The 17,689-nt window shown below is 54.5% G+C and overlaps 7 protein-coding genes across 7 annotated transcripts; 1 reads left to right on the forward strand and 6 right to left on the reverse strand.

Annotated features, from left to right (window-relative positions):
• Positions 1-191: 191 nt before the first annotated feature.
• On the reverse strand, positions 192-1,522 carry ATEG_05542 (porin; the record flags this gene model as incomplete). The annotated part of the gene is made up of 5 exons (XM_001214720.1): positions 192-341; positions 405-890; positions 975-1,124; positions 1,190-1,291; positions 1,475-1,522. The coding sequence occupies 5 exons, from the start codon at positions 1,520-1,522 to the stop codon at positions 192-194; spliced, it is 936 nt and encodes a 311-aa protein (XP_001214720.1).
• Positions 1,523-2,073: 551 nt separating this feature from the next.
• ATEG_05543 (asparagine synthetase B) lies at positions 2,074-4,322 on the reverse strand (the record flags this gene model as incomplete). Its single annotated transcript, XM_001214721.1, has 9 exons — positions 2,074-2,116; positions 2,176-2,280; positions 2,333-3,591; positions 3,645-3,793; positions 3,850-3,885; positions 3,934-3,960; positions 4,026-4,051; positions 4,117-4,167; positions 4,297-4,322. The coding sequence occupies 9 exons, from the start codon at positions 4,320-4,322 to the stop codon at positions 2,074-2,076; spliced, it is 1,722 nt and encodes a 573-aa protein (XP_001214721.1).
• An 829-nt stretch (positions 4,323-5,151) lies between these two features.
• Positions 5,152-5,888, reverse strand: ATEG_05544 (E2 SUMO-conjugating protein UBC9; the record flags this gene model as incomplete). Its single annotated transcript, XM_001214722.1, has 4 exons — positions 5,152-5,405; positions 5,512-5,535; positions 5,610-5,770; positions 5,854-5,888. The coding sequence occupies 4 exons, from the start codon at positions 5,886-5,888 to the stop codon at positions 5,152-5,154; spliced, it is 474 nt and encodes a 157-aa protein (XP_001214722.1).
• A 1,147-nt stretch (positions 5,889-7,035) lies between these two features.
• ATEG_05545 (putative G-patch DNA repair protein (Drt111)) lies at positions 7,036-8,906 on the reverse strand (the record flags this gene model as incomplete). Its single annotated transcript, XM_001214723.1, has 4 exons — positions 7,036-7,134; positions 7,187-7,279; positions 7,336-8,606; positions 8,726-8,906. 4 exons carry the CDS (start codon positions 8,904-8,906, stop codon positions 7,036-7,038), a joined length of 1,644 nt encoding a protein of 547 aa, XP_001214723.1.
• A 430-nt stretch (positions 8,907-9,336) lies between these two features.
• ATEG_05546 (acyl--CoA ligase) lies at positions 9,337-11,038 on the forward strand (the record flags this gene model as incomplete). Its single annotated transcript, XM_001214724.1, has 4 exons — positions 9,337-9,870; positions 9,939-9,975; positions 10,026-10,897; positions 10,943-11,038. The coding sequence occupies 4 exons, from the start codon at positions 9,337-9,339 to the stop codon at positions 11,036-11,038; spliced, it is 1,539 nt and encodes a 512-aa protein (XP_001214724.1).
• Positions 11,039-12,472: 1,434 nt separating this feature from the next.
• Positions 12,473-13,955, reverse strand: ATEG_05547 (ANP1/MMN9/VAN1 family protein; the record flags this gene model as incomplete). Its single annotated transcript, XM_001214725.1, has 5 exons — positions 12,473-12,639; positions 12,697-12,912; positions 12,962-13,009; positions 13,060-13,688; positions 13,783-13,955. 5 exons carry the CDS (start codon positions 13,953-13,955, stop codon positions 12,473-12,475), a joined length of 1,233 nt encoding a protein of 410 aa, XP_001214725.1.
• A 1,311-nt stretch (positions 13,956-15,266) lies between these two features.
• On the reverse strand, positions 15,267-16,480 carry ATEG_05548 (putative HLH DNA binding domain protein; the record flags this gene model as incomplete). The annotated part of the gene is made up of 2 exons (XM_001214726.1): positions 15,267-16,368; positions 16,425-16,480. 2 exons carry the CDS (start codon positions 16,478-16,480, stop codon positions 15,267-15,269), a joined length of 1,158 nt encoding a protein of 385 aa, XP_001214726.1.
• Between the last annotated feature and the right edge of the window lie 1,209 nt (positions 16,481-17,689).

Below are 17,689 nucleotides of genomic sequence, written 5' to 3' on the forward strand. Positions count from 1 at the left end.
GTACGATACATGAATTATTAAGTATCCCTGTCCACGTCGACGTCCGCGCATCCGTATGTGCATCCTCGTTCAGAGCAAGTATACAAAGACCAAGTCAGGAGATGTTCCAGAATCAACTCTATCATCCGGGAACCCCTGTCTGACACCAACTACGGGACATCGACTGGTGGGCAGCGTTGCGTACGAGAATCTTAAGCCTCAAAGGTGAAGCTGGCGCCAACCTTGTGGGCAGCCTGGTTGAGGTTCTGGGTATCGAAGGAAGCACCAAGGCCGAGAGTCACACCAGGGCGGAGGAGGACGTTGTAGGCCAGAGCGGCAATACCACGGTCGTTGATCTTGGCCTGTAGAAAGGGAAAATGCATCAGTTTGAGCGCTCTGCAGCCCCGAAGATTTCATCAACATACCTTGGCGAAGGAAGAGGGGTCCAGGCGGTACTTGCTGGCGACCTCAAGGCCAACGGAGTTGCCGGCCTTGGAGTCCCAGGTGGCCTTGGCACCGGCCTCAACCTGAGCGTTGACGCGGTGGTAGTAGCTGGCCGAGAAGACGGTCAGGTTGTTGCCGGCAGTGATGGCAGCAGTGTACTGGGGAACGCTGTAGCCAACGGCAGCCGAGTACTTGGTGATGGCAGCCTTCTGGACGTCGTAGCCACCCTCAGCACCGACGAGGAAGCCCTCGTGACCGAGGACAGCGTCGAAGTTGGCGGAGGGACCGTTCAGGAGGTCAAAGAAGGCACGGGCGTTGAGGTTGGGCTGCTTGAAGTAGAGGTTGAGCTTGGCACCCTTGGACTGCTTAGCCGGGAGGTACTGGGTGAGGATCTCAGCCTTGAGGCCCTTGGCAATGTTGTTGTCGAGCTCGAGCTTGGTGTCGAGGGCGTTGGCGGTAGTCCAAGCCTGGGTAAGGGTAAGGCCTGACCAAGGACATAACATTAGCATGACTGCATGTTCGCAAATCCGGGAGATGACGTGAATTCTAACAAGCTTGGACACGGTATGGGCACAGGTGAGAAAAACCATGTGCCCCGACTCGCGCAAGCGGGGATCATTGGGGTCTGGTGGTTTGCGCAAGACATGTTGGCGGTGTTTGGGGCGCGTACCAGTAGGCTGGTCGACATATTTGGCCTCGAGCTAAAGACGGGACGAATTAGCAAGGCCGGCGTAAGAGATCGACTAGGTGCAAGGATTCAACTTACGTTGCCGGAGATGGGACCCTCGTGGGCAGACTTGCCCTTCACGGTGAAGGTGACGCCATTGGGAGCCTTGGACTTGACCTCAAGGTTGGCTAGAAGAGAAAGCTGGTTAGCGCGGTGCGCGCAAAACAACACAATTGACAAATGAGGCCGAATATATACCAGCGCTGGCGTGGTAGAAATCCTTGTTCAGGAGCTATTGCGCAGACACGAATTAGCATGAAAACTCGAGTTCCCGGGAGCTGTCCCAGCTGAACGGAGACAGCGACACGAAGCAGAATATCGTACATCGTTGGCCGCCTTGGCGATGTCGGAGAAAGCAGCAGGAGCAGACATGTTGGAGAAGTGGAAGACGAGGGAGACTCGCGGAAAGAGACGTGGAGATGGAGAGGTTAAGGTGATGGAAAATAAGGGATGATGGAGGGGAGAAGAAGAGGAAGAGGAAGAGAGGATGTTGAGAAGTGGAAAACAATGGGGAAGCCACGGGAAAAGGCAGCCCTCCTCATTGGCCGGTGCTCGGCTGCCGGTAAAAGCCGCTAAGTCCCGTGATATCATTGCTGCCAGGGCATTCAGGCAACCTACAGCATACATCTAAGAGTACACAGTTTTATGGGATCATAACAGTCTTCATTTTATATGGAGTATACATCTCACATCCATCAGGGCCATCTTTGCTTTTATCATCCCGACGATACCAAACAACCAATAGTCCAATAGCTAACAGACATCAAGCCCAGACACATCGTTGGTAGGAAATTCGCTTTTTGCGCCCCATTGAGTATCTCTGGTAAAAATCTATGCATGCTTCTATACCAAAAATCCGACAGAAGATTCGCAAAATACAAATATCCCCCAGAAGAAACAGAACAGAAACGAAGGAAGAATATTTACGCGGCGGTATCGTACTTGGCCTTGTGGGTCGAGATGGCTCTGCGAGTAGATGTTAGCCTCTGCTTCTCCACCAGCGAGCACAGACAACTCCAGCTTACCTGCCACTGGGATCGGTCTGCTTGGACCACGTCGGCACCCAACGCTCGACAGTGGACGCGCAGTAAGGGGGGAAGTGCTCGTCGAACATCATACGGTACCAGTACCTGCTCACGGTCAGTTTCATCCGTCAATTCCTCAATCAGGCATAGAACATACGCTTCCTTGGTGTCGGGGATGTCGTTGCCCCACTCGGGCTTGGGGTTCTTCATCATCTCATCCGTGACCTGACGCTCCGCCTCGTCCTTGAGGCCATCAATCCAGCTGTAGCCAACACCGTCGCTGAACTGCTCCTTCTGACGCCAGAGGATCTTGTCCGGGAGGTAGGGAGCGACATCCGGCTCGTCGCTGGTGTCGAAGGCCTTGCGCAGGATGTACTTCTCAATGCGGTCGCCCGTGATCATCTTATCCTTGGGGTCAACGCCCATGGACACCTCGAGGAACTCCTTGTCGAGGAAGGGCACACGGGCCTCGAGACCCCAGGCAGAGGTGGACTTGTTGGCACGGAGGCAGTCAGCCAGGTGCAGGTTCTTGACACGACGCACAGTCTCGCGGTGGAACTCCTCCCGGTTGGGGGCAGCGTGGAAGTAGAGGTAGCCACCGAAGATCTCGTCGCTACCCTCACCACTCAAAACCATCTTGACGCCCATCGCCTTGATCTTACGGCTCAGGAGGTACATAGGGGTGGAAGCACGGATGGTGGTGACATCATACGTCTCCAGATGGTAGATGACATCGGACAGAGCGTTGAGACCATCCTCAATGGTGAAAGTGAAGGCGTAGTGCTTGGTGCCGAGGAAACGGGCCACTTCGAGAGCCGCCTCCGTGTCGGGAGCACCGGGCAGACCAATGGAAAAGGAGTGCAGCTGCTGGAAGGTGGTGACCGTGGACAGCTCGTTGGAGTCGTCAATACCAACCAGATCGGAAGTACCGGTCTGGTTCTGGATCGCCTCCTTGGCAGCGGCCTGCATGCGCAGAGTCTCACGCTGAGCGATAGACGCAACCAGGCTGGAGTCGAGACCACCAGACAGCAGCACACCGTAGGGGACCTCAGCCATCAGACGCTTACGGACGGACTTCTCGAGGCTGTGACGAAGAATCTTGTAGTCGACGGGTGTCGAGGGGACGTTGGTGGGATCCCACCACTTAGGCTGGAAGTACCGGGTCATCTCACCGGTCTTAGAGTCGTAGACATGACCCGGAGGGAAGGCCTGGATCTTGTCGCAGACAGGGTGCAGAGACTTCAACTCCGAGGCGAAGAAGACAGCGCCGGGGGTCTCGGAGGACCAGCCGATGTAGAAGCTGGTGATACCGATGGGGTCACGAGCGGCGACCACACGGTCCTGGTTCTTGTCATAGAGGACCCAGGAGAACATTCCATCGAGGTACTTGGGGGCGTCGAGGCCATGTTCCATATACTAATCTGGTCAGATTGAGATTCTCCGTCATGAAAGGACGCCTCTCCACATACCAGCGGGATGACGACTTCGCAATCCGAATGCGTCTTGTAGTTGTAAGGGGTCTTCAGGGTCTTCCGAATGATACGGTGGTTGTAGATTTCGCCATTGACGGCCAGAGCCAGGGAGCCATCATCGTTGACCAGGGGCTGGGCACCGGAGTCTTTTTTTTGTTCAGCAAGGAAATTCCGGATGTGGGAAGCTTGGCAGGTTACGTACCGACACCGACGATACTCAGACGCTCGTGGGCGAGGACTGCACGAATTAGCATGTAATGACGAAACAAGCATTGAAAGGACTCACTGGTTCCTTCAGAGACAAAGTTGCCGCCTGTTATGGTTGCGTTAGAAGCTATCCGGCAAGATCAAGTCCATCGCACTATGCCGGTGACTCACTCCAGTCGGGTCCACGATGGCGCACACTGCAAAACCCCAACCGTCAGTTTCAATTTCCCTAGAACACGGAAAATCCGAATAGAACACTTACGCCTTGGCCATGCGCAAAGCCGTAGGCTTGAACTTTTGCACATCAGGGTGACTGTCGAGCACAATTAGTAAATGACTGCATGGGGCGAAACCGGCCGGAGCACGTCCGCGGGGCAAAAGCAAGCCCACGGAGGGCCCTGGACGCGGGGAGTAGAGGGAAGAGAAGATGACAGAGACATACTGATGACACGCGAAGATACCACACATTTTGACCACGAGCAATTGAGTGCAAGGTCAATCAGGAGAAGAGAATGGAGGAGAGAATTGACTAAGCGCGAGGAAAAGTATGGGGGAGGAAGGGAATTTTAAAAGGCTCTCGGCGGGGCGGAAATCGAGGGGCGATTTCGGCGACAAATCTTTTGCTGGCCGGACTGAGTCACTCTCCCCGATAAGATAAAGCAACCCCCATTGCTGCCGCCCTCATTGGTTCCTTCCCACGTCAACGGGCCTCTAAGTACCTCACTAGTAGTACCTAGTACCTTAGTTAGGTAGGAGGTAGTTAATGCGTACCTAGTAGTTGTCGACAGTTGAAGGCCGTCGCATGCTGCTTCCAGCGCCGTAATCTCCAGGGGAGCCAGGTTCACCGGCGCATACCTCGCCTTACCAAATCCCATGAATCAACCCCTCCCCAACAAGCGGAGTCAATTGTCAGCCCATGCGGGACTAAGATCCACGTAGTCTCCTAGGGAAGAATGAAGACACGTAACCTGAAGACAAAGAAGGCAAATGGAGAGAGAATCGGAAACGCCATCCGGACCGCCATTTTATTACTGCGCCGCGCTTGCTGTGGGAATAATAGTAGACAGAAGAAAACATCTTAGTGACCAATTGGACATGCATCATGTTGCTAACAAAAAGAAAGAAAGAAAGAAAGAAATCAAGAACCACTTTCCGTCTCAACGTGGGTATGAGCCTCGGGCCGCTGCAGCCGCCAGGAAATGCCTTCGCCTGAACACCGTGTCGAAAAAAGAAAGAAAACCGTGCAAACATCACCATAACAGTTGCCATCTTGGTATCATCTCTTCTCTGGGATGTTTTAAAGAGCAGGGTTTTCTCTCACAACCTGTCGAACGCGTCTTTCATATGCGGGGCGGTCTTTGCGGAACAGATTGTACGCTTCTGCCTGCGCCGGAGATTCTGGGTTCGGGTCATCGAGGAGGTCCTGGATACCGAGCAGAATTTGCTTGATGGTAATGGCAGGCCTCCAGGCTTCTTCTTCGTTCAAAATCGACAGACAGACGGTGCCGGAAGGGTACACGTTCGGGTGGAAGAGAGGAGGGACGAATTTGCCTGTGACAGTCAGCGGATATCCCCCAACAGGCTCACCACATAACAGCAGCAGAGGGCACGGGGGCTCGGCTTCATGTTCGCAGCACGGAGAGACGGGTAGACGTACATTTGGGGGGCTTTGTCGGATATTCTACCACAAGAAAATGCGTCAGTCACTGGCCTCAAATGCGACAGAGCACAAAGAGAACATCGACAGATACTCACCGTCAGGAAAAATGACATCGAGTTTGAACAGGCCACCCTCCCAGATCGTTTGAGCTTTTCCCGGAATTCCGCACTCCCAGCGCTTCAGGTCCAGGACGCCCTGGGGGGTCCGATGCGGTTTGGCATAAAACCCGAATGGGTGATCTTTGCGCCATTGCTTTCTACAAGGTGACGGGTGAGATCAGTATTTGCGCGCTGGATCAGAGCCTAAGTGGCACAGTATGTTGCGCGCTGCTTGGCATACCTTTCTTCTGTTAAGCGGTTCTGGCACAGAGACATGGTGATGGATCGTCGGGAAGTGAGTATGTGTGAAGGAAAGTATCGTAGGTGGAGATAACCGAGTAGAAGAAGAGGCGGGAAGTGAGAAGCGAAAGAAGCGAGAGAAAGTGAGAGGAAGATTGTCAAGGGAAGTGAGTAAGTGAGGAGGAAAGTGTTGTAGGTGGAGGTAACTGAGTAGAAGAAGAGTCGGGAAGAGAGAAGCAAAAGAAGCGAAAGAAGCGAAAGAAGCGAAAGAAGCGAAAGAAGCGAGAGGAAGTGAGAGGAAGGTTGTCAAGGGAAGTTGAATGAGTGAGGCTGGAGTTGAATGCATGGATCTGGTTTGATGCCCCACAGCCAATGATCAGTCTTGTGTTCCTATCAGTCATGTGACCAACAATGACATGCATAAGGCATCACAGTCTATAACCTCAAAGACAGGAGACAGGAGAAAGTGTGAGAGATAAATAATGGTCTGTAAGACAATATTCAATTGTTTATCAGGCCAGGGAAATGTCATCTGAAACAAGACATAAAGGGAACATCCTGTCCAACAAGGACAAAGCCGTTTGATAACGGTATTCTCCGCTAGTAAACGCCTGGGCAGATGGTTATATATAAAAAGGAAGATTAGAGAAAAGTTACATTGCTATCACATTCTTCTCATTCTGAATCGTTGCCAACTCAGCAATACAAAGAGAACTGACTCACAATGTGCTACAGAATCAACTGGTATCACGCCCTCTGTCACCACCCAAGCACCGCTTTCCAACAGTACATTGCATGCAAGAGAGCTGTAGAGCGTGGGTATGACTGTTCCATCTCTGAGTACATCAATCTTCCAATGATTGGGAGATGTGGCAGCTGTCAGGAGAGGAAACATCTTACTAAAAAGCCAGCCAGCACAGCCAATATTCGTGGGGGCGATATACCCAAAGAACAGGTTTTACCCAACAGTGACGGTAACCATGATGACAGACTGCTTGACGACACTGACATAGAGGGCTTTAACATGGACGCGGTGACCTTCCTCGACACGATTGCGTTCTAACAAGTCCAGTGTACTACCGCAGACGGCGCTCGGAACCAACCTGATACACCAAGCCATGCCACCATGATCATAACGTCATCCAATTATGGAATTGCTTGTATTGGCCCTGCTCCTGCGTGCTTATTCTTCATAGACGCCTTGCTCGAATTTATGTGCATCAAAAAACCGAGCTGTTATCGGATTCCCGTTAAATATTCGTCCTTCCAAAGCATTCACAGCCTGTGCACTTGTCAATTCCAATGATCTGAAAATCTCCATAAGATAAACTCACTCGTAAGGCAGAAAGTTGATTCGTAAACTTGACGAATACCGGTATGGGAGCGGCAGAATCTCGAGAAATGTAGACACGTTCAACATTGCCGTACTGTACCCGTTAGAAACAGTCCTACAACCGAAGAGATCCGGGGCATGACGGCTTACCTTCTCCGAACACTCTTCTCCAATCTCCTGCATCAACCCCCCTTCGAGCTCTGCATCCACATCCATTCCATCCAGCATCCCCTTCAAGATGATCACCTCACTCATCCGGCCAAACTTGCCTTCATCCTCTTGCTTTTTGGCACCGCCAATGATCTTACCCCTGCCAGCAGGAGTAGCAAAGCCACCACCCTCGAAGTCCGGCCGTTTCTTCTGCTTTTCCACCTTGACTTGTAACGGTTTGACGATACCAGATCCTGTCGCACCCAGGCCAGACCCCTTTGTCCATCCATATTTGGCCAACAATCGCTCCGCGAAGCCCTTCTGTCCTGGCCGGAGGGAGCGTTGGCCGTCCTCCTCCGCATCCGCTTCCACAGGCTCCTCTTTCGCAAACACTTCTTCGAGCTCTGCTTCCGATGCAGGGATGTCCGCCGGGGCAGGAGGTAAAGTGTACCTGACAGGAGCTCGAGATATCGTCGCGGAGGCGGGTTGCATGGCCGCCAACGGAGTGGATGAGGGAGGGGGTGTTGGCTGCGCCCCAGCCGACATTTGCAGGCGCCGTTTGTAGGCGTCTTCTCCGGTAGGATCATCAGGGACACGAGCCGGTGGTTCCTCAGGAGGCGGCGGAGGGGGCACGGTATCAGAAACGGCTGAGTCGGGTTGCAAGCCGGACAAACGAGCACGCCGCGCAAAAGCATCCTCTCCCGATGGAGCATCTTGGTCGGTAACAGGAGGCTCCGGCGGCATGTCATTGAGATTCGGGGGTGGTGCGAAACTACTCGGCGGCGCGAATTGACCTGTCGCCATGATGATTAGTTTGTGAATATCGATGCGCTGTACGCAGAAAGACTCACGATTCATCATCGGTCGACCGCGCTCTGCGTCACTATACGAGTCCTGACTAGGCGAGTGCGCCATGCGATGCGCATACAAAAGGTCTTTCCACTCGCGCACTTCGGCAATCTGCTCATCGCTATGCTTATATTCTTCGTAGTTGTTGGGTCGCGACGGGTCATAGATGTCGTCCCAGTTTTGTATAAACTCTCGGACATCCCGGTTCTTCTTGCGCTTCTTGCGACCGCCTCGCTGTCTTTTCGGACCGGCATAGAAGCCGTTGACATCGTCGTCCTCGGTTGCCGCCCAATCGGCCAGGCTAGTCTTGACAGGGGCAGCAGGAGGCACCGCGGCGGGCGCTGCCTTAGGTAATGTGGGCTTCGATTTGGGTTTCTGCGCAGCGAGTTGCGGTCTTTTCGTAGGCTGAAATCGAAGGGAAGCTAAAGATCGAACAGAACAAGTCATGGCATGTGAGCAATCAACCGCCAATCAATTCAGTAAAGATGTGCACGCATGACAAGCACTCAGATACACAAGAGAACAAGGGCATGAGATCTACCGGAACTGAGCTGTTGCTTCTTTGCCGCAGAATCATCGGCCGGGGAGTCGGCGTCGGCTTGTTTGAAGACCACAGGAGCACGAGAGATGGTACCGGGGGCAGTCGAGCTCTCCGGGTCGAGAAGATTGGCGTAGAGGGAGAGCATGCCCCCGGGTTTAGCGGGAGTAGAATCGGACGTCATGTTGCGTGGGATAGGGCATTGAAGAGGTGTAGTAGTACGGTACCCAGATCATGCAGTGAGCGGCCATGATGGATGGGAGATGTTTGCAGTGTTTGCAATCTGGTGACCGTTGGCTGAGTCAGCCAATGACAAACAAGCTTCCCGCCATCGAGGCACGCAGAGTGGGGCGCGGCGAATGAGAAGCGGGTCCGGAAAAGGCTCGGGTAGGAAGACGCCGGCATTCCTTCTATGTAGGCAGTACTCCGTACTGGACCTAACCGACTCCAATCTACGGGGAGTCCCATTATCGTCATTACGCAATTGTTGCCGCCATGGCTCCTCTTCCTCTCCTGGTCCTCCCATCCTTTCTCCTCATTCTCCCCAGATTTCCTCCACCCTCCCCAGATTCTTCCTCTCCGTACACTTCTTGCAGCATCACGCCACTCTCACGATGAGTACTCTCGCTCGATCCTTCTCGTCCGAGAGCCCGGACGTCGCCGTTGTGGTACCCCAGAAGCCTTCCCCCCTAACAGTCTCCTACAAGCAATTATACGCCCACGTCGCTGATTTCCAGGCGAAACTCGCGCGAGTGGGGGTCGGTCATGGGGGAGCCGTATCGTTCGCGTTAGCCAACTCGTACGAGTTCATCGTGGCCTTCCTCGGAGCCTCGTGGCAACGGGCCATCGCCGCCCCCCTGAACCCAGCGTACAAGCAGGATGAGTTTGAGTTCTATATCGAGGACCTCAACTCCACCCTCGTGCTGATCCCCCAGGGGGCGTATCGGCAGAACGGCCCCGCCGTGCGCGCCGCGCAAAAGTACAACGCGGCCATCGCAGAGTGCTACTGGAATGGCTCCGAGGTGGTCCTCAATATGAAGGAACGCGGAAAACTGGCCAGGAACACCGGAGTGCCAGTTGAACAGGCCCAGGAGGATGACGTTGCCCTGGTGTTACACACGAGTGGCACAACCGGCCGGCCCAAGGCTGTAAGCTCTTCCGCTTGCTCCCAGAATTCGTATAGTTCTATCAAAGCATGTCCAGCTAAACAAATCAGGTCCCACTCACCCACAAAAACCTCACCACAACCATGAGTAAGTCCTAAGGATTAATTTTCCCCAAGTCCTGTCCTGACAATGTCCAGGAAACATCCAGACCACCTACCAGCTGACTCCGCGGGATCGGACGCTGCTGGTGATGCCTCTGTTCCACGTGCACGGTTTACTGGCTGCCTTCCTGGCGCCCCTCGCCTCTGGTGGCTCCGTGATCGTGCCGTCCAAGTTCTCTGCCTCGGAATTCTGGGCCGACTTCGTCACCCACAAGGCAAACTGGTACACGGCTGTGCCGACCATCCACCAGATTCTGCTCAAGACGCCGCTGCCGAACCCGATCCCGGAGATTCGGTTCATCCGCTCCTGTTCATCCCCGCTGTCGCCGAAGACCTTCCAAGATCTGGAGAAGACGTTCCATGCGCCCGTTCTGGAGGCCTATGCCATGACCGAGGCCGCGCACCAGATGACCAGCAACCCGCTGCCGCCGGCCAAGCGCCAGCCCGGCAGCGTGGGCATCGGTCAGGGCGTCGAGGTTAAGATCCTGGACCAGGAGGGCAAGGAAGTGCCCCAGGGTGCAGAGGCGGAGATCTGCGTGCGCGGCGAGAACGTGACCAAGGGGTACCTGAACAACCCGGCGGCGAACGCGTCCTCGTTCACCAAGGATGGGTTCTTCCGCACCGGCGACCAGGGCAAGAAGGATCCCGACGGCTACGTGATCATCACGGGCCGCATCAAAGAGCTCATCAACAAGGGCGGCGAGAAGATCAGCCCCATTGAGCTGGACAACACGCTGCTGGCCCATCCCAAGGTCGGGGAAGCGGTCTGCTTCGCGATTCCGGATGAAGGCCACTACGGCGAGGACATTGGGGCGGCTGTTGTCCTGAAGAACGCGGGCGGAGCCACCGAGGAGGAATTGAAGGCGTGGGTGGCTGGGAAGCTTGCCAAATTCAAGACACCCAAGCAGGTATGTTTCGTTCGTTGTGTGGAAGACAAGTATTGACTTTGCCAGATCTGGATCGTCCCTCAGATCCCAAAGACGGCCACGGGCAAGATCCAACGCCGTAAGGTCGCCGAGGCGATGCTGACGCCCAAGGCGAAGCTGTAATCGGCATCAACTGTACATAACTCGATCTGGTCTGTAGATACCTACACTTTCGGTGGCCGCGTAGAATTTAGTTTTAGATGAACCTCCAACACACAGCTAAGCAAGACATCGACACTGGACAGATGCTTTATTCCTTATATCCTCTGCGTAGATAATCAAGTAGCCATCTAAAGACCCACACGCACAGCAGATTTGAACTACACCCACATCAGCCGGGACCAAGACGCAGACGACAACAAAACCCAAGGATACTGGAAGAAGGAAGAAAACCCACCGGAATAACCTGACAATTCTCCAGATCCCACACCCCACTCGTCGAGTAGATATCCTTCCGGATCAGCTCCATAACCTCCTCCTTACTCTCCGCAACAACCATCAACATGCTCCCCTTGAACGAGGGCGTCTGGCCCGCGGCGGGGTGTTCGTCGAACATGGCTCCTATCGATTCGTTTGTCAGACACTCCCTTTGGTTTCATCCTGTGCATTGATGTTCCTGGGACAGGGACAGGCGGGGTAACGAACCGCCCACCACGATCGAGCCGTTTTCCACGAGGGGTTTCACGCCCTCTAGATGTTGTCTGTCGTTATGTTAGCTGGGATCCAGGATCTTCTTTATCCAGGATCTCATCGGATTGGGGCTGGATTCGAGTGTTGAAACGGAAGAATGGGAAAGGAGGGGTGCCTGGCTTACGGGCGGACTTCCAGACGCTTCTGCAGCGCGCCGGGCTTGTCGGGGAGGATGCAGAGGTATTCGTTCTTGGGGGCCATGGTGGTAGAATTGTAGGACAGGGTAGGATGGAGAGAGGGAGAATGGCAGTCTGGAGTCGGTGGAAGAAGTCCGGATGGAATATAACGTGGGGGGACAAGTGGGGAACTGGCGAGATTGAGGTCTTATCCGGGGATGCAGACTCCTACTCCGTCTGTACTACATCTAGCACACTCAGTATTTGTTTACAGACGCACAATCAGCACCCAACAATTTGCAGCCTATATATGTATGTACAACAGACGCCAACACCTATCGCCCTGCCGGTCTGCTAGATCTCTGCAGACCCATCGCACGGCCTAATCCATCGTCTGCGTGGAACAGGAGCACGGCTGGGCCTGCAGGCGACCAGGCCGAGAGCGCAAATAACCGTGCATCTATGAGCCTCGATACCGCTAACACACTTTCCCATACGCCAACAAAAAGCAGTATGATCCCTAGAAAACGCAACACGAAGAAGATAATTACCGGAGCGTGAGATACCGTCTCGAACGTCCGATCACAGAATGCAAAACACGAAAAGAAAGATAATTAAGACATCAATGGGAAGACCCCGAACCGAACACGATGCGTCGGATATACACGGGAGATGGGTATTTCGTAGCGGATTGCAGAGATGCGGTAAAGAAACGGCCGATCAGAGTCACCGGCCACCTCGGGGTAGGAGCTTAGTACGCCTTACGATCTCCGAGGTTACCGGGCTTCTCTTCGGTGTCGATATGCCAGACAACGTAGTTGGGCAGACCGTACACTCCGTATCCTGCGCGCTTCGCCATCCGGGCGAATCCTTCCGTCTCGGCTTGGTTCTCAAAGGCGTAGGCGGGGAAGTTGATTCCTGAAGGTATGTCAGACAAGCCACGTGGGACTAGATATGGAATATGGAATCACATACCGGTACGGTGGACATCGGCCTTGACCAGAATGTTGACACCACCAATGCCATCCAGCTCAACTTCCTCGTCCTTGTTCTTTCTCCAGTCACCCATGCCAACGAGATAAGTGCGGCCAGTGTCGTACTCCTTGTATCCTTCGGCCAGGACGACGTCAGGATCCAGGGTCTGGCGCAGACGGCGTCCCTTGTCGGACTCGATCCACGAGTTGTAGTCAACTGCTCAAGTTAGAATGGGAAGTTCAGGGTAAGGATTTCTTGAACATACAGCGACCCTCGATATCAACATTATCGCGATAGCGATGGAACCAGATGTCTATACGAGATTAGCATACTGCAGGTCAATGACATGTGTCTATAACATACTGGGAACGAGGATGTCCCGATCGTGGGCCATAAAGTCCTCGAGGATCGTCTCGGGGCTGTCGGAGATGTCGACATCTCTCCAGTAAACCCACGAGTGGTCAGGCTTCAGGGCCGAGTACAGGAGGTAGTTGCGTGCACGGCCGATAGCCTTGCGACGAGGCCCCTGGGCAGCAAACGAGTGTCGGTCTTCGACGTTCATTTCCGTCTCGGCGCCAAAGTCCTTGCGCACGATGGTGGCCGAGCGGAAAGCAACCTTGCCGCCCTGCGCCTGGATCCGGTTCAGCTCAGACGTAAGAACAGCCAGGGTATCATCCCTGCTGTCGCCGACGAGGAAAGCCAGGTCGATCAGGTGGTGCGGATAGGTAAGTTTGTAGAGCAGGTCGAAGTAGTTGTACAGATACGGGGAGGCATCTCTCAGCGGGGTCAGGATGAGGACGCGTTCGGAGTTGGAGACGGCCTGGGCGGTGGAACCAATGGGGTTGAGGTCGACTTCCTCGATCGTGCTGGAGTTCACCTCGTAGGGTTGGTGGTGGTTAAAGATCACGGGGGTCTGGAGGTGGGCATTCCACTCGACCATCTCGTTCATGCTCATTTCCATCGGCGACTTGGAGGGGCCATAGCAGTAGAAGCTGGAGCAGTCGACTGTCAGTATGAGAGTGAACGCGAGGTTATCGCGGCCGAAGATCGACGCGAGACATCGTTTGAGGGCGAGACAACACCCACCTTTGCATCTCCGAAGCCGAACGGCTAATGCCGCGCCAGAACAGCACTAAGAGACCGGTAATCGCCAGCGAGACGAGGAATCGCGTGCGCGTCACCAGCACCAACACGGCCCTCCATGGAGGCAGTCTCGCCTTGGCCGACTTCCACGTTACACCACCCTTGGGAAGAAGCATTTTCGCCAGATGGGGGTTGAACTGAAAAGGGGCAAATATTAACGAAGCAAAAAGAGGCTAAGGTATTAGAATCCGTCGACGCCCAGGATAGGCGACAATCCTCCGGAAGATGTACGGTCGTTCACACGTCTCACGGTCGAGATCGATGAAGATTGTTTCACGGAGGAAAAGGAGCGGCCGATTCCGGTCGAGGCGGCGGGACAGCGGCGTGGACAAAGCGCAGGGAGAGGATCGAACTCGATGTCGTCAGTCGGTTACGTTCACTGCACGTAGAAGAAGGCTGGCGACGAGGTCGATTGCGATAGAGCGGAAGTCAACGGAGAAGGGGGGAGGAGGGAGAGGGAACCAGCGATCGCCCGGAGAAGGAAAAAGGGTTATTGAGGGAAAAAGTCCAGGCGGCTGGAGGTTCAGGAGAAGTCCGACTGCGGAAGACGGCGGCACGATGCCAGCCCAGGAAGAAAACAAAAAGGACCAAACGAACGAATGGACGAGGCCGATGAGACAGGAGAGAGAGAAGAAGAGAAATGCACGATCGACTGCTGGTTCGAGTGAGCGAGAGACCACGATGGACCTTACGTAAGGCAGATAACGGGTACGATACGGTACGGTCACACGGTCCAGAAGTCTTGGGGTTGGATCCGTTGCTTTTTATAGCTCCGTCGTTCTACGAGTATACCTAGGTATAGTACATTGGTTCATTGTTGGTAATGGATAGAACACACATTGAATGATAAATAATAGCGCATCTTGATAATAATGCTCTCTCTCTCTTTGTTTTATCAACCTAAGGATTCCATCCAACTTCATGGAGTCGATCGAGTGACAGCTGGTTTCAGGGTCTCCTTGGCACAGGCCACCTATCAAAACCTCCCAATTGCACCGTTCAATACGCCAAGTTTACATCAGGTATTTTCATTACGCTCATATCAGCCTGTACAGGGTCCATAGGTAGAGAGTGACAATCACCGAAATCACTTGGTCTATATTGCTATCAAACAGTGCGCCACCCATAAACCCCATATGAACAATCGAACAGGAAATTATACATAGTAAACCTCAGATCAAGGAATGACACCACCCCAATGCACTGGATCAAAACACGCGCTTTTCCCGTTGATGTACAAATCAGCCCCCAGTGCGCCTCAAGTCCACCGCGCCAGTAGGGCACGTTCACGACCCATCCCATTCATACATGGACAATGTACAGTGCGCACGCTATGCCAGGAACAAAAGAAAACCCAAGTCGCCAGTCTATAGGAACTCCACAACACCCCAGTCTAACAATGAATCGTGATCACCCTTAGGTGGTCCTCACGGCATCGGGTTCACCGATTGGCGCCGCGAGGTCGGGACCGAGTACGCTGAGGAGGTAAACACCGGCGACGACGGTCCGGTCAGGGGAGGGGTGTGGCTGAGATAGGTCGATCCAAAGGACTGCGAGGTGCCCGTGTGGAGGGGTTCCATGCGGGCGGACTCGGGGCTGCTGGCGGCGATCTCATCGCAGAAGACGCGCAGGCCCGGCAGCGCGTGTCGGGGCTTGGCCTCGGGCAGGTGGGTGAGCGGCTTGGGGGAGGGCTGCTCGGTCTTGGGGGAGCGGAACATCTGCTCGTAGGTCTTGAGCTGCAGCTCGAGGGCCTGGTTGCGCTCCTCCAGCATCTGGTTCTCCTGCTTGACGGCCTTGAGCTGCTGCTGCGCGGTCTGGTTCTGCTGCTGCAGGTTGGCGACGAGCTGTTGCAGTTGCATGCAGCGGACCTGCGGCTGCAGCTTCTCGGACAGCTGGCGCGGCATCTCGTTCTCCTGGCGGATGAGATGCACGATGATCAGGAGCATAAAGTCGATCAGGAAGATGGCGCCCTGCACGATGTGCTCCTTGGACTCGGGGAGGCTCTTGGACGGGTTCCAGCCCGCGCGCTCCAGGAAGAAGTCATGGATGCGGCTGTCCAGTTCGCGGTGCAGCTGGCTCAGGTTCTTGCGGCGGTTGCCCTCGGCGATCCGGTGCTTCTCCCGCTGGTCGTCGGGCTCGCCCGAGATGAAACTGCCCTTGCGCTTGCGGCCGCACAGCTGCTGCAACGGGGGCTTGCGGTTGATCTGCTTGGGGGCGATGAGGTTCAGGAGCTCGGCCGAGGAGAGATCCTGAGGCCACTCAAAGACCTTCTGAGCTTGGTAGGCCTCGGCCCAGGAGCTGTCGGCCGAGTTGGCGGGGGAGGGCGGCGTGACAATCTGTTCGCCGGCGGGCCAGGGGGACTTGACGGGGAAGGTGTCTTGCGAGCTGGGCGGACTGGGGGCAAAGACGTGGGTGTTGAACGGGTTAAAGGGACCCCGCGGCAATGGCTCCACGCGGGGGAGAGGTGGTAGTCGACGGTCCTCGGTCATGTCTGCTGGGCTGGGGGCGCTGGAAAGAGAGCGCAGACCGCTGTCACATTCGTCAGTATGCAGCTTCAGGCAAGGATGCTGCGAGGTCGGACTCACGGAAGAGAGCAACGCTGGGAGATCTCGTCGGCCATCTGGTTGACGTCCTCGAACATCATAATTTGGAGGAGTGGGAAGAGGGTGAGGCGGATATAAGGATAGGCGGTGGCTGCGTCTGTATGTCTGACTTTTGGGTCTGACGGGGCCGTGGATGTAGATGAAGGGCGATGTATATGCGGGCGAGTGAGACAAGATATAAGCACGGTTGACAGGCTGAGGATATGTACGGTGCGGGAGTGCAAAGAGGATATGCAAGGAAGGGGTCGATTATCGTATATATAGATAGAAACGTAAACAGAGGGACCGGCAAGGGCGGAGTTGCTATGGTGAGAGCAAGGACCAGAGTGAAACCAATCCACGAGGCACAGAAGAGATGAAGAACACACACAGCACTCCAGACCGACGGGGCGATCCGCTGCATGTTTTATATCTTGACTGCAGAGGCCGAACGAGGGGGCCCTGAACAGAGAACGCAGCACAGTGCGCTCAGATTCCGATGAAGCGCTCCGATCGAACGGGACGAGCAGAGCTGGAGCCGGACGTATCATCTGGTAGATCGGTGGGAACAACACCTACTCAACAGGGAAACGGAAGTGGTCTCCGGCGAGCCCATGACATACAGATCGAAGATAGATAGATGGCCTCTCCTTGCCAGCTGCATGAAGCAGACGACCATGAGGGCGCGGGGAAGCCATGAGAAGCTTCCGGCAGAGTTCGAAGGGTGTACTTTGCTCGGTCTCTCTATCACAAAATCCGAGGGCTCGGACACCCACTCCTTCAGCCAGATGGACGAATCAGTGGGGTAACCCTTCGTCTCGCCTTCGATGGACTGGGGCCCTTGCAGCATGGCCCTCAATAGCGTCTGAACGATCATGGGCCGTCCGATCGTGTGGATGATGTGCAAAAGGCCTGCATCCCCGGGATAGTCTATGGGGGTGGCGTTGGATAAAGGGAAAATAAAAGGGACATCCATTTAACAATACTTGACAATCGAAAAAAAAAAAAAAAAAAAAAAAAAAAAGAAAAAAAAAAAAGAAATACTACTGCTAAAAAAAACGTTTCATTGTCAGACAAGCGCGTACGGGTTCCTCTTCCGCGCTTAGCTGGTGGCAATCATTCGTTTCCTGAGGTAGTAGAAACATATGTGTATACAGTATACTACGATCCCAGGGTGTCAAGTCGATCTCCAGCAGGTCCGTACATACCCGTGAGAATCACTCGCAGAAACTCAATCCCGCTTCAATCCCCTGCAAACACCCGAATCT

This window comes from Aspergillus terreus, genomic scaffold (genome assembly GCF_000149615.1).
Source record: "Aspergillus terreus NIH2624 scaffold_7 genomic scaffold, whole genome shotgun sequence".
Classification (NCBI taxonomy): Eukaryota; Fungi; Ascomycota; class Eurotiomycetes; order Eurotiales; family Aspergillaceae; genus Aspergillus; species Aspergillus terreus.